Source organism: Trichomonas vaginalis, chromosome VI, assembly GCF_026262505.1.
Source record: "Trichomonas vaginalis G3 chromosome VI, whole genome shotgun sequence".
In the NCBI taxonomy this organism is placed as follows: domain Eukaryota; phylum Parabasalia; order Trichomonadida; family Trichomonadidae; genus Trichomonas; species Trichomonas vaginalis.
The window spans coordinates 9,460,605-9,474,998 of record NC_067208.1 but is presented as its reverse complement, the minus strand read 5'-3'; the positions used below and the strand labels follow the sequence as shown (position 1 = coordinate 9,474,998).

Below are 14,394 nucleotides of genomic sequence, written 5' to 3'. Positions count from 1 at the left end.
CATGCTATGACTCTGATGCTCCATATTTTGATGATAAACAAACTCATTTAAGAATTACAAACCCGGCTCATGATGTGAACCAATTAGGTGACACATATATTAAACGCAAAGTTAAAGCAACTCTAGTTTCAAATAAAGCTTTCACATGTGATGCCGCTTTTAAATGCATGCGTTTATTCGTTGGTTACAAATCATCAAATCAAAGCTTTAAACAATTAGAAGTAGAAACCGAAAGAGGTGATGCCGGTTATCTTCAAATGGATTGCGCCCGTGAATCTTTCGCATTTGCAACATATAAACCAAAATCAGAAAGGAAAGTTAAAAAGTTTGTTCATTCGTTATATAATAATGTTCAAAAATATGATAACTCAGTATGTGGTAAATATATTGACCCTTCAGAAGTTTTCAAGAAAGCAAATGAAGAAGTTGATGTCACTTTTGATATGATTATTCCGGTAAATGATTTGTTAGCATTTCAGGCGTTCGATGATTATCCTAAATCATTTGGTGATATCATTCTTAAATATTATGTTTTCAGGGATACTTTAGTATTTTGTCAGGTTGACCCGTTAAGAGTTGCTGATTTACAAAATTACGTTTATGCAAAGATAACTGATGAAAATTATGAAAAGATTATGAATCATGTTTATAAATATGATCGCAAATTCCAACAAATCGACTTCCTGCCAAATTAATTACAAGCTTAGCCGCTACATCTGCTGACGCAACAGTTGATGACGTTATTATTTCATGCACAAAGATGGAAGTTTTAGAGGATAAATGCATTACACCAGGATACGGTTTAATTGAAGAATCAGTTAAAGCAATACCACATTTATTCAGTAAGGAAGATCCATTCATGATTCCAGCTCAACATATTGACGTTCGTTCACTAAATGGGGGTTGCATCACTCCCGAAGGTATCAGCTCAGATTTCTCATACGCTCTTCATAATGTTACAGATGTTGTGTTAACATTTCCGAAGAATGCAATGCAAAAACAGTTTAGAAAATCCAATGCTTCGAGGTCTTCAGGTCACTATAGATTCCAGAAACTTCCCCGATCAAGCGATGTCCACAGTGGGCGACATATTCTTTACACGCATGCTTCAAGCTTCTGATTTAGATGGAGTGAATGAATGCACAGAAGAATACGAGGACTCATTAACTAGACCACTGAATGCAGATGATGGCACACCATTAGCTAGAACATGGAAAGACCAAACTTCATTCTTATGCACTATTCCAGTTCAACGTGATGGAGCGGGTATATTCTTTGATGGATTAGAAACTTTCAACTCACAAGTTACAGTACAAGTGAAAGCTTATCCAATCATTCAGGGTGAAAATGATACTTACTGTTCAAAGGTGACAAATCCTCCTCAGGTTTGGTTTACTAGGACTACATATTGGACATGGACACCGGATGAAGGTTTGAAATATCATCCAACAGGTACACCACCACAGTATAGAAGTTCATATGATGAAATATTGATGAATAGAAATGTTTAAAATTATAAATTTATTTTTGATTAAATGGATTTAAATTCATCCACCCCTTATGAAGAATTAGCAGGAGTATATAATACATACGTAGATGATATGATTAATGAAGCATTGAGTGATAATAGAAATGCTCTATCTAAGGAAAAATTAATGAAAATTCCATATTCTGAATGTTACATAAATTCAATCACTGCAGCAATTGGTAAACAGAATAAAGGTAAAACATTAACGATATTAAAACAAATTATCATTATTGCTAACACTTCCCCCTATTCACATGTGTTAATTTATATCAACCGTTCAGGTTCACCTTCAGATGATACATTTGAATCTTTAAAGCATTTAATCAAAATTCCAATTATTTATTTATCACAAGAAGAAGCAGAAGATTATTTAAAAAACTTTTTAATGTATAAAGAATTATATAATACAATCAAGAAGCAAGGATTAGAGGATAAAATTATTGATAAACAACGGGATGAATTATTTGAAACACTTTCTATTTCAAATTTTGATAGAGAATTTTTGCATTCACTCATTTTTCTAGATGATGCAGTGAAATCAAAACTAATAACAAATGAGAAATCATATTTTAATCAGTTATTAACTCAATGTCGACACATTCAGTGTTCATTCTTTATGGCTGTTCAATATTTCAAAGCATTAAGCACAAACATTAAATCAAATCTATCAACACTTTTCATTTTCAGTGGGTTTAGTCGTCAACAGTTGAACGTTATGCTTTATCAAGTGAATTTACCAATGAGCATTAATGAACTTTACACACAATATCAGCAATTAGGTGAACATGGGAAAATAATAGTTGATTTAAATAAAGGAGGTGTTAAATTTGATTAACTTTTTATAATTAATTTTTATTTTTTATTTATAATTAAACATGACTGAAATAGCAAATCTTCTACAGGTTCCATTAAAACAAGGAACAAACAAAAAGGGTGCATATAATAGAACTATGAAAGTTCCTGATGGAATGAAAGAATTAGTTCATATTGTTGCTGGTCTTCAAAAAGATGTTAAACAAATGAGAAACGTTTTAACATTACCAGAAGCTCAAGCATATGCCAAACGTCATGGTCCAAATTGGGAAGCACACGAAGCAGACATTACGGGTCCAAATGGAAAACCTGATGGTATAAATGAAGTTTTCGTTACTGATGGTCAAGGTAATATTAAAGTCATAAATGGTTACAAATTAACTATAACTGATTATCCTAAACGTAAAGCATATAATGAACGTTATCCTATGCAATTTGATGAAAATGGAAAAGCTGTTAAACAATACATTGGAGAAGGTGAAAATGGTCCAATTAATTCATACCGTTATAATCCATATTCTTATTTCAATGAAGAATTAAATGCTATTGAAGAGGGACCAGATGGATTACCACGATATTCTAACCAGTTTGATGGTAAATATGCAATATTAGACCTGAAATTTCAGCTAAGAAATTCTTTAAAGTTGCTTTATTCGATCCAGTTTTCGCAAATGTTAAAGATGAACTTAAACAGCAATTCCAACCAATTATAGTAGCAAGAATTGCATCAGGTGCTTTATCTCAAGCATTCAAAGATTTAATTAAGAAACCATTATATCAGCAACGAGGTTTAACTTATGATTTAGTTAAGGAATCAGATAAAAGAAAATTTGAGAAATCAGATGATTATAAGAATGCAATTAATGAATATATTAGGTCTATTAATTACAATGAACCAGCTAAAAATCAACTTCATGAACAAATACAGGGAATAATAGATTCAAAACTTCCAGCAAAATAAAAGTTTAAATATATTTTTTTATTCGAATATAAATGAGAAGACGTTTCACTAGTCAAAAGAACACTAACGCAAAAGCAGAGATTACGGTTGGTTATAACGTAAATGATGATAAATCACGAATTATTCAAAATGTTAAAGTTAATGTTAGCCCTGAATTAACAAGGTCAGCAACTCAACCAATTTATTAACTCGTGACTTACCGAAAAAGGAGGAGGAGCAAAATAAAGAAGATGGAGACCCAATCATTTTATCTGAACCCGGTAAAGAACCTGTTGAAATTCCCACTTATCCAACATACCCAGCACCACTTGATAACCCATATAAAATAGACATTAATTCTGAATTAATGAAAATTTACCGTGATATAATAATTAATAATTATGATTCAATAATAAATTTAATTGACCAATCCGGTTTAATTATTTTACCTTATGAATCATTAATTCACATTATCGCCATTCTTTGTGATGTTCAAGATTCAGACGTTAAGATTCAATTTTTCATAGATGATGAGGTTTCATGCTGCGGAACAGTTGCAAAAATAAATCCTATAAAGGATATTAGCACAATTAAGATATCAAAGAACGGAACAACAACTGAACTTCATTTAACATATAATGATATTTATAATAAAATAGTTGATGAATATAAAATATCACTTGAAAAATTCTTTGTTAAGGCTATTTAATATTCAAGCATTAACATTATCGAATAATAATCCTTTGAATCATAATCAATAATAATTGACCTTTCACCAGGTTCTATCGTTTGTTTTATTTCTTTTTGTTCCCCACTATCCGGATCGGTCATTGTAATTGTTTTTGTTAGTATCAGCTTTATCTTTAACTTCAATCTTTTTTCCATCGGGATATTTAAACCAAAATTCCAAAAATTCGATATTGTCAATCTGTTCATATTTTAATCTATCAATTACATTTTAATACCATCTGAAAATCTTATGAAATGGTCATTATATGGGTTTGATTGAACTAAATTTGAATGAAGTGAAATATAACCTGTTGATGAATATGACACTGACTCATATTTTCTGAAAACACTAAAATTTATAACATGAATGAATTTCTTATTCGTTGAATTTATGAATTCTTGAGGTAATCTTATTCTAGTTTTATTTATCACTGGAAAATAACGCTTTACCATATTTTTAATCGTAATAAAAAATGTCAATTATCAATATTATTTCGAATAATAACTGTGAATTAAATTTAACAGTTAGCGGAATTTATAATGTTACTCTCGTTTCTGTGAGTGGTAAATTTAATCCCATTCTTTTAGACCCTTCAGATTATATATCATTTATTAAAGATGACCACGAGCCGCATAGCGGCGAGGTCCTAGACCTTGAAAAAACGTATGATATGTATATAAATAATGTGATAGCGAAATGGGATATTAACATGATTTTAAGTTATTTAAATGAATCATTTATCGTATGGTATGAAGAAAATTTTAAATCAAAACCCGATAAACTTTTTGAACTTGATGAAATAAATAACCTTATTAAATTCCCGCTGAAAATTAAATTTTGTACTCCTCATCTTCGTTCATTGTTGGGGATATTAAATTTTGAAAAAGATGTTGGGGATGTTTTGTATTCTGACACTGGTTCCAATTTCATTTTAATCAAATGTGATAAAGTTAATACCCCAATGAGATTTTCACATCAAACATTAGACCCTAACTCTTACCCATCAATACAAAACATTTTATCCATCAACTTAAACACATTTTCTTTATCATATCCGTTTCAATTATCCGGGAATTCATTTATTCTTCATTCAAAAGATTTATCAAATATTAAATTTAGAATAACTGACCTATTTGATTGTGATTTAGAATTTATGAATGAAATATTATGGCAATTTCAAATAGAGAAAATAGCTGATGAGATAACGGATTAAATATTTATTTTTAAATCGTAATAAATGATTAAACAACAGCAACTTAAGGCGCAAAGCAAACAGGTGGTTCAGACCATTACATACGCCATATATGCATATAATTCAAAGACGGCAGAACAAACGCAAAGGTTGAAATATGGAGATTTGGAGATAGTATTGAAAAATGACCGTTTCGAATTCGTTTGCAAAGGTGGTGCAGTGATATCAAATATAAAAGAAATTTTATTTATGAATTCAAAAATTAAAGGAATAACGGATGATATAACATCAATTCCACCAGAAGAACAGAGATATTACGCATTAAATGCATTTCCTAAAGTTTTGAAGATTGGAAGATTTAATTTAAATGAGGAATTCATAGAAGGTTTCCTAAATGACATAATGAATAAAGCAAATTTGGTTTATGTGGATGAAAAAGATAATGAAATTAAAGAAAAGGTTGAATGGTATCATGAATGGACATTTGAGACTTTTAAAGTTAAAGCCGATACAGCATGGGTTTCAGGATGTTTAGACCTTAAAGCAGATAAAACTTATGTTAACGAAAATTATGCAAAGAAGTCGGAAGTAAATGATGTGATTACAAGCATGAAAAATGAAATACTTCAAACATTATATCCTGTTGGTTCTATTTATACGTCAATGAACTCAACAAATCCTTCAGAAGTTTTAGGTTTTGGTACGTGGAAGCAGATTGTAGATAAATTCTTATACTGTGCTAGATATTCAAAGCAAACAGGTGGTTCAAAGAAAATTAAAGAAGCAAACCTTCCACCACACACTCATACAGGAACTACAAACTTTTCTGGCGACCATAGCCACTCATTAAGAGACCACCCATTATACAACTCAGAATATGAAGCTGGCTATGATGTTTTATCTCCAGATTATAACCATTCAGCAAAAAAGACTTTTCGACCAACTGAACCAGGAGGAAATCATGTCCATACTTTCACAACAAATCCAACAGGTTCGGGTAAAGATTATATGCCACCATTTGTGACTGTATTTGCATGGTACCGCGTTCAATAAACATACTTGAGACTTGACCCAAAGGGTCTAGGCTTACCGAATGAACTAAATATATTTTATGTCTGTAATTAATTAGGTAATGAAGTAATGGATGAACTGCAGAAATAAATGTTTACGTTAATGTTTACGTTAAGTGACTCAAAGAGTCCGGAGACAAAGTCTCATGATTTAGGTTATTCAATAATTAATTATTTTTGAATAACTGAAGGTGTCACTACGTCACCATGTGTCACTCGGTTAATTAACTTCTCTGAAAAAATGAGACAACATGACATTTTGACAACAGTCCTGGAGGAAGGCATTTATGAATTATTTTTATTTATTTTTTATTTTGTATGTAAGAACAGTAATGTCGGTCGAAGCAAAAACATTCACTAACAAATCTAATGGTGAAACATTCACAAAAGGCACTTATAACGGTATTGAAGTCTTACGTAGAGACAAGGATGGTTACATTAATGCAACAAAGATGGCAAGAGAAGTAGGAAAGTTAAACCATTTAAACAGATTTCTCAATAGTGCTAAAATGCAGGAAATTCTTGAGTTTTGGTTGAAAGAATACGGTGGAGCCAAAAGTGGCTCGACCTCAAAACAAGCATTTTATGAGCTTACAAAGGGTGTTATAAATGAATTCAAAGGTATTTACATACATCCTGACCTCGTTCATTTTGTTGCTGAATGGTGCTCTGTAAAGTATGCATTTTATGTCAAAGATATTATGGATTCCATAGACAAGAAAGTTCATGTGAAATTAGATGAAGAAGAACTCGAAGATACAGTAGAGAATGCTAAACCTTTGTCCGAACAAGAAGTTAGAAAAATGCGCGAAAAACAATTAGAACATGAACGTGAGATATGTTATGGTTATAGAGATTCTCCATTCGAACTAGACCGATGGGAACAAGAAAATTTAAAGAGAGAATTTAGAGAATATGAACTCGCTAAGATAGCATTAGAAGCTGCAGAAAAGAAGTTAAAAGTTTGGGGTCGTTTTGTACAAAAATATTGTGAGTAAATGGTTTCAGGTTATTCAATAATTAATTATTTTTGAAGAACTGAAGGTGTCACTACGTCACCATGTCACCATGTTAATTAACTTCTCTTAAAATTACTGACAACATGACATTTTGACAACTGTCCAGGAAATTTGATGCAGTCCAAAAATAAAGTTAGTTTTAAAATTATTTTTATTTTTTTATTCCTATATAAATGACAGCAACAAACAACAACAGCAACTTTATCATTTCTGATGAAAAAGTTATTGATTCATTAGCTGAGGAATTAGTTGTGGCAGAAACTAAAACCCTCAACGAAAGAATTGGTGAAAATAAGATTGATTTACATAACTACCTCAAACATGATGGAGGAAGAGGAAGGAAAACTGGTATGGCTTTATTAGTAAATAAAATTTCAAATTTAACGATTATAGATGTTGATATCAATAAATCGTACAATGATGAACTTAAAGAAACAGTTAGAAAAGACATTCTATCAAAACTTTCGGATAAAGATGTTATCGTTAAAACCGCTTCAGGAGGTCTTCACATTTATTGTAACACTAATTTCTTCTATTCAACCTCGAACAGAATGATTAAATGCTATTCCTGCAATGATTATGATATCGATATCATGACTTCTATGGATGATTCAAAGCGTTCTTTAGTAGTTATGGCTGATTCAAGAGTTCGAAAGAATGCAACAGAACCAATCAATACATACTCATTCATTCGTGGAAGTTATGATTCAACATTAACTAGAACAGTGAATGATATATTAAATGATTTGAATATTAAGGTAAGAGTTGAACAGAAGAACGAAGAAATAAAGACTATCATGAATGAAAACAAAGATGTAAACATTGACGATAAACTTGCCCAGAGCATAGTTGATGGTATTAGTGATTTTGAAGTACATAATGACGGTGGAAACATGAATTTGGAAAAAGAAATAACATTATTCACACTGTTTCAAGCAATTAATTCGTTACCTAATCATTTAATTAATGAAGCATACGATAACGTTTATAACTTCTGCAATTTAACTGAAAATGCAAAAAGTAATTTTGAAAAAGCACGTAGTAGATATGCACATTTAATGACTTCTCCATTTGTTTTGGTGAAGATTCTAAAACTATACCAAAAAGAATATTATGATGAATACGTTTTACCTTTATTACGTAAGCCAAAAATAACATTTGATATAAAACTTGATGACTCGTTTTTGATAACAGATATTAGACGCAAGGCTGAAAATCATCAGTATAAAAACAGTTCTGAAGTAATTGAGGATTTATCACGTGTAATCCGTTTTGTAGATTGTGGAAACAAATACTTCATTCAGAAAGATTACAACATCCACGACAAAATGAATCAAATATCATTCGTTCTTCAATCAAACATGAAAGAGTCACTTAAAATGATTAAATTATTTAAAGAAGGTAAAACCATAACAGCATGGGATGTACTACTAAATCAATTATCCTCATTAACCGTTAAGGGTGTTTGCTTTAAATCTGATTCTCCAGATGTTTTCTCAACGTTTCAAGGTTATAAATACAACGTTCTCGAAAAACCAGATTACTCAAAAATCGAGATGTTTATGGATTTCATTAAAGAAGCCATTTGTGATAATAATGATGAAGTGTATAAATACCTTCTCGGTTGGATTGCATCAATGATTCAACATCCTGGAATCAAGAATGAAACAGCAATTATTTTGAAAGGACTTCAGGGAACAGGTAAAAACAGATTTACAGACATTATTTCTGAACTTCTCGCTGGTTATTCATGTAAAAACATTACTGAAATAAGTGAGCTAACGGATAATTTCAACTCAGTAGTTGAAAATAAAATGTTTCTTGTACTTAATGAACTCAAGAATGTAGGTGAAGACAGACTCGCAAACTTCAACGCTTTGAAATCAATTATAACGGATAATGAGATTAGAATTAATGAAAAGAATCAACCCAGAAGAACTGCTCAGAACGTTGCAAACTTCATTTTCGTAACTAATAACGTCTACCCTGTCAAAATTGAAGTTGGAGACAGAAGATACGTAGTTTTAAGGGTTAATGGTAAATTCAAGGGGCAATTTGATTACTTCAAGAATTTAATGGATTCATGCACTAAGGAATTTTATGATAATTTACTAACGTATTTTATGCAATATGACCTTTCATCATTTAATGTACGAATCATACCGATGACTGAAGCCAAACAAGATTTAATAGAATTATCAACAAATCCTTTAGATGTATGGATAAATACACATTATGATGAATTGTGTGCAGGTATGACATGTAAAAATGCTCTATTCTGCAAACCATCAGACATGAAAGACAAAAACTTTCAAATGAGCATTAAGGATAAATGTGATAGGAAACAGAGAAGAATAGATGGTAAACAAACATGGTGTTATGTTTTGAAAGAAGAAATGAAAGGATTATATAAACAGATTGAACCAAACGATAATGATGATTCATTTACTGATGATGAAATACCTGTAAATGAAGCTTTATAAAGTATGATTGGAATTTATTTTTGCATTCAACCCATGCTGTGATGTCAAAATGTCATGTTGTCAGTAATTTTAAGAGAAGTTAATTAACCTGGTGACACATGGTGACGTGGTGACACCATGACATTTAGACAACAGGTACGAAAGGAGGAAGGCATTTATGAATTATTTTTGAATAACTGATGGTGTCACCACGTCACCATGTGTCACCAGGTTAATTAACTTCTCTTAAAAATGATGACAACATGACATTTAGACAACACAGCAGGATTAATGCAAAAATGAATGTTATCGTTTATGTTATCGTTAATGTTATCGTTTATGTTATCGTTTATGTTATCGTTAATGTTATCAGTGTCGAACATAATTGACATGGAGCATTTATGTTATCCTTAATGTTATCGTTTATGTTATCGTTTATGTTATCGTTAATGTTATCAGTGTCGAACATAATTGACGATCAGAACATTCTCTGTTCGTGAATGATATCATGACTTCATTCTTCCTCTTTGAAGTTATCGAAATATTCTGTTATTTTTTCCTTCAGTAATGTTAAGTCTTCTTTGAATGTAAGTATTGTACAACCTTTGATGTCATAGTGTGTTTGAGGAAGAGTATTTTTGACAATTTCCTTTATTTGTTCATTCGGAGTCATTGAAATCGGTAAGTTTTCACGATAGAACCAGTTTCTGTCAGATTTATATATCTTAGCTAAGTCATAAAAGCTTTTGTTGTTTCTTCTGACTAAATGTAACATAACCATATCTCTGTCTTCTTCTTTCTCCAACTCTTCAGTATATATCATATACTTATAACTCTTTTCCTTTCCTTTTGGTACTGAACGCGGTATTCTTTTCTGTATGCTTTTGTCTTTGGATTCAATGACTTCATCTTTTGCATGAAGTTTCTTTTCCATCTCTCCACGTTCTGCTTTATTATGTAAAGACAGTAATGTCAACATCAGAGAACACAACAACTGCTATCGTTCATGAAGCCATCAATGAAGAATACGAGTACATACAGTATAACAAACAGTTACGTCTCATTCGTTCAGTCAAAGATGACATGTACCAAATGCAAAGTATAATAAATGCTCTTCGTTCTACAAAGCAAGCATATCATTGGTTTGAAAACCAACAGACAAAAGAACTTTTAGAAGAATTTCCTCATATGATTGCTTCCCCCGGTTTTCCGAGGGAAGAGATTCCGTATGAAAATCGCAAGAATTTGGCTCCTTGTTTGAAAGGTTATTATGTTCATAGACTTTTAGTAAACGCTGTAGCAATGTGGGATTCACCTCGTTATGCTTGTTATATTTTCATGATGTTAGATGAACTATATAAAGCAGAACGTGGAGAGATGGAAAAGAAACTTCATGCAAAAGATGAAGTCATTGAATCCAAAGACAAAAGCATACAGAAAAGAATACCGCGTTCAGTACCAAAAGGAAAGGAAAAGAGTTATAAGTATATGATATATACTGAAGAGTTGGAGAAAGAAGAAGACAGAGATATGGTTATGTTACATTTAGTCAGAAGAAACAACAAAAGCTTTTATGACTTAGCTAAGATATATAAATCTGACAGAAACTGGTTCTATCGTGAAAACTTACCGATTTCAATGACTCCGAATGAACAAATAAAGGAAATTGTCAAAAATACTCTTCCTCAAACACACTATGACATCAAAGGTTGTACAATACTTACATTCAAAGAAGACTTAACATTACTGAAGGAAAAAATAACAGAATATTTCGATAACTTCAAAGAGGAAGAATGAAGTCATGATATCATTCACGAACAGAGAATGTTCTGATCGTCAATTATGTTCGACACTGATAACATTAACGATAACATAAACGATAACATAAACGATAACATTAAGGATAACATAAATGCTCCATGTCAATTATGTTCGACACTGATAACATTAACGATAACATAAACGATAACATAAACGATAACATTAACGATAACATAAACGATAACATAAACGATAACATAAACGATAACATTAAGGATAACATAAATGCTCCATGTCAATTATGTTCGACACTGATAACATTAACGATAACATAAACGATAACATAAACGATAACATTAACGATAACATAAACGATAACATTCATTTTTGCATTAATCCTGCTGTGTTGTCTAAATGTCATGTTGTCATCATTTTTAAGAGAAGTTAATTAACCTGGTGACACATGGTGACGTGGTGACACCATGACATTTAGACAACAGGTACGAAAGGAGGAAGGCATTTATGAATTATTTTTGAATAACTGATGGTGTCACCACGTCACCATGTGTCACCAGGTTAATTAACTTCTCTTAAAATTACTGACAACATGACATTTTGACATCACAGCATGGGTTGAATGCAAAAATAAATTCCAATCATACTTTATAAAGCTTCATTTACAGGTATTTCATCATCAGTAAATGAATCATCATTATCGTTTGGTTCAATCTGTTTATATAATCCTTTCATTTCTTCTTTCAAAACATAACACCATGTTTGTTTACCATCTATTCTTCTCTGTTTCCTATCACATTTATCCTTAATGCTCATTTGAAAGTTTTTGTCTTTCATGTCTGATGGTTTGCAGAATAGAGCATTTTTACATGTCATACCTGCACACAATTCATCATAATGTGTATTTATCCATACATCTAAAGGATTTGTTGATAATTCTATTAAATCTTGTTTGGCTTCAGTCATCGGTATGATTCGTACATTAAATGATGAAAGGTCATATTGCATAAAATACGTTAGTAAATTATCATAAAATTCCTTAGTGCATGAATCCATTAAATTCTTGAAGTAATCAAATTGCCCCTTGAATTTACCATTAACCCTTAAAACTACGTATCTTCTGTCTCCAACTTCAATTTTGACAGGGTAGATGTTATTAGTTACGAAAATGAAGTTTGCAACGTTCTGAGCAGTTCTTCTGGGTTGATTCTTTTCATTAATTCTAATCTCATTATCCGTTATAATTGATTTCAAAGCGTTGAAGTTTGCGAGTCTGTCTTCACCTACATTCTTGAGTTCATTAAGTACAAGAAACATTTTATTTTCAACTACTGAGTTGAAATTATCCGTTAGCTCACTTATTTCAGTAATGTTTTTACATGAATAACCAGCGAGAAGTTCAGAAATAATGTCTGTAAATCTGTTTTTACCTGTTCCCTGAAGTCCTTTCAAAATAATTGCTGTTTCATTCTTGATTCCAGGATGTTGAATCATTGATGCAATCCAACCGAGAAGGTATTTATACACTTCATCATTATTATCACAAATGGCTTCTTTAATGAAATCCATAAACATCTCGATTTTTGAGTAATCTGGTTTTTCGAGAACGTTGTATTTATAACCTTGAAACGTTGAGAAAACATCTGGAGAATCAGATTTAAAGCAAACACCCTTAACGGTTAATGAGGATAATTGATTTAGTAGTACATCCCATGCTGTTATGGTTTTACCTTCTTTAAATAATTTAATCATTTTAAGTGACTCTTTCATGTTTGATTGAAGAACGAATGATATTTGATTCATTTTGTCGTGGATGTTGTAATCTTTCTGAATGAAGTATTTGTTTCCACAATCTACAAAACGGATTACACGTGATAAATCCTCAATTACTTCAGAACTGTTTTTATACTGATGATTTTCAGCCTTGCGTCTAATATCTGTTATCAAAAACGAGTCATCAAGTTTTATATCAAATGTATTTTTGGCTTACGTAATAAAGGTAAAACGTATTCATCATAAATATTCTTTTGGTATAGTTTAGAATCTTCACCAAAACAAATGGAGAAGTCATTAAATGTGCATATCTACTACGTGCTTTTTCAAAATTACTTTTTGCATTTTCAGTTAAATTGCAGAAGTTATAAACGTTATCGTATGCTTCATTAATTAAATGATTAGGTAACGAATTAATTGCTTGAAACAGTGTGAATAATGTTATTTCTTTTTCCAAATTCATGTTTCCACCGTCATTATGTACTTCAAAATCACTAATACCATCAACTATGCTCTGGGCAAGTTTATCGTCAATGTTTACATCTTTGTTTTCATTCATGATAGTCTTTATTTCTTCGTTCTTCTGTTCAACTCTTACCTTAATATTCAAATCATTTAATATATCATTCACTGTTCTAGTTAATGTTGAATCATAACTTCCACGAATGAATGAGTATGTATTGATTGGTTCTGTTGCATTCTTTCGAACTCTTGAATCAGCCATAACTACTAAAGAACGCTTTGAATCATCCATAGAAGTCATGATATCGATATCATAATCATTGCAGGAATAGCATTTAATCATTCTGTTCGAGGTTGAATAGAAGAAATTAGTGTTACAATAAATGTGAAGATCCTGAAGCGGTTTTAACGATAACATCTTTATCCGAAAGTTTTGATAGAATGTCTTTTCTAACTGTTTCTTTAAGTTCATCATTGTACGATTTATTGATATCAACATCTATAATCGTTAAATTTGAAATTTTATTTACTAATAAAGCCATACCAGTTTTCCTCCTCTTCCTCCATCATGTTTGAGGTAGTTATGTAAATCAATCTTATTTTCACCAATTCTTTCGTTGAGGGTTTTA

The 14,394-nt window shown here is 31.2% G+C and overlaps 7 protein-coding genes and 2 pseudogenes across 9 annotated transcripts, besides 1 other annotated feature; 7 read left to right on the top strand and 2 right to left on the bottom strand.

The window, feature by feature from the left end:
• Positions 1 to 1,661: 1,661 nt before the first annotated feature.
• Positions 1,662 to 14,394: part of a mobile genetic element that runs on past the window's edge.
• TVAGG3_0834580 (uncharacterized protein) lies at positions 2,404 to 2,845 on the top strand (the record flags this gene model as incomplete). Its single annotated transcript, XM_051248604.1, has 1 exon — positions 2,404 to 2,845. A coding segment is annotated over one exon (442 nt), but the record flags the coding sequence as incomplete, so codon positions are not given.
• On the top strand, positions 3,335 to 3,990 carry TVAGG3_0834570 (annotated as a pseudogene). Its single transcript has one exon. A coding segment is annotated over exon 1 (656 nt).
• On the top strand, positions 5,249 to 6,256 carry TVAGG3_0834560 (keratin-associated protein family; the record flags this gene model as incomplete). The annotated part of the gene is made up of 1 exon (XM_051248603.1): positions 5,249 to 6,256. One exon carries the CDS (start codon positions 5,249 to 5,251, stop codon positions 6,254 to 6,256), a length of 1,008 nt encoding a protein of 335 aa, XP_051084078.1.
• On the top strand, positions 6,606 to 7,271 carry TVAGG3_0834550 (uncharacterized protein; the record flags this gene model as incomplete). Its single annotated transcript, XM_051248602.1, has 1 exon — positions 6,606 to 7,271. One exon carries the CDS (start codon positions 6,606 to 6,608, stop codon positions 7,269 to 7,271), a length of 666 nt encoding a protein of 221 aa, XP_051084077.1.
• On the top strand, positions 7,466 to 7,998 carry TVAGG3_0834540 (Prim-pol domain family; the record flags this gene model as incomplete). The annotated part of the gene is made up of 1 exon (XM_051248601.1): positions 7,466 to 7,998. A coding segment is annotated over one exon (533 nt), but the record flags the coding sequence as incomplete, so codon positions are not given.
• TVAGG3_0834530 (uncharacterized protein) lies at positions 8,090 to 9,775 on the top strand (the record flags this gene model as incomplete). The annotated part of the gene is made up of 1 exon (XM_051248600.1): positions 8,090 to 9,775. One exon carries the CDS (start codon positions 8,090 to 8,092, stop codon positions 9,773 to 9,775), a length of 1,686 nt encoding a protein of 561 aa, XP_051084075.1.
• Positions 10,269 to 10,733, bottom strand: TVAGG3_0834520 (uncharacterized protein; the record flags this gene model as incomplete). Its single annotated transcript, XM_051248599.1, has 1 exon — positions 10,269 to 10,733. The coding sequence occupies one exon, from the start codon at positions 10,731 to 10,733 to the stop codon at positions 10,269 to 10,271; it is 465 nt and encodes a 154-aa protein (XP_051084074.1).
• On the top strand, positions 10,943 to 11,551 carry TVAGG3_0834510 (KilA, N-terminal/APSES-type HTH, DNA-binding family; the record flags this gene model as incomplete). The annotated part of the gene is made up of 1 exon (XM_051248598.1): positions 10,943 to 11,551. One exon carries the CDS (start codon positions 10,943 to 10,945, stop codon positions 11,549 to 11,551), a length of 609 nt encoding a protein of 202 aa, XP_051084073.1.
• On the bottom strand, positions 13,189 to 14,108 carry TVAGG3_0834500 (annotated as a pseudogene). The gene has a single exon. A coding segment is annotated over exon 1 (920 nt).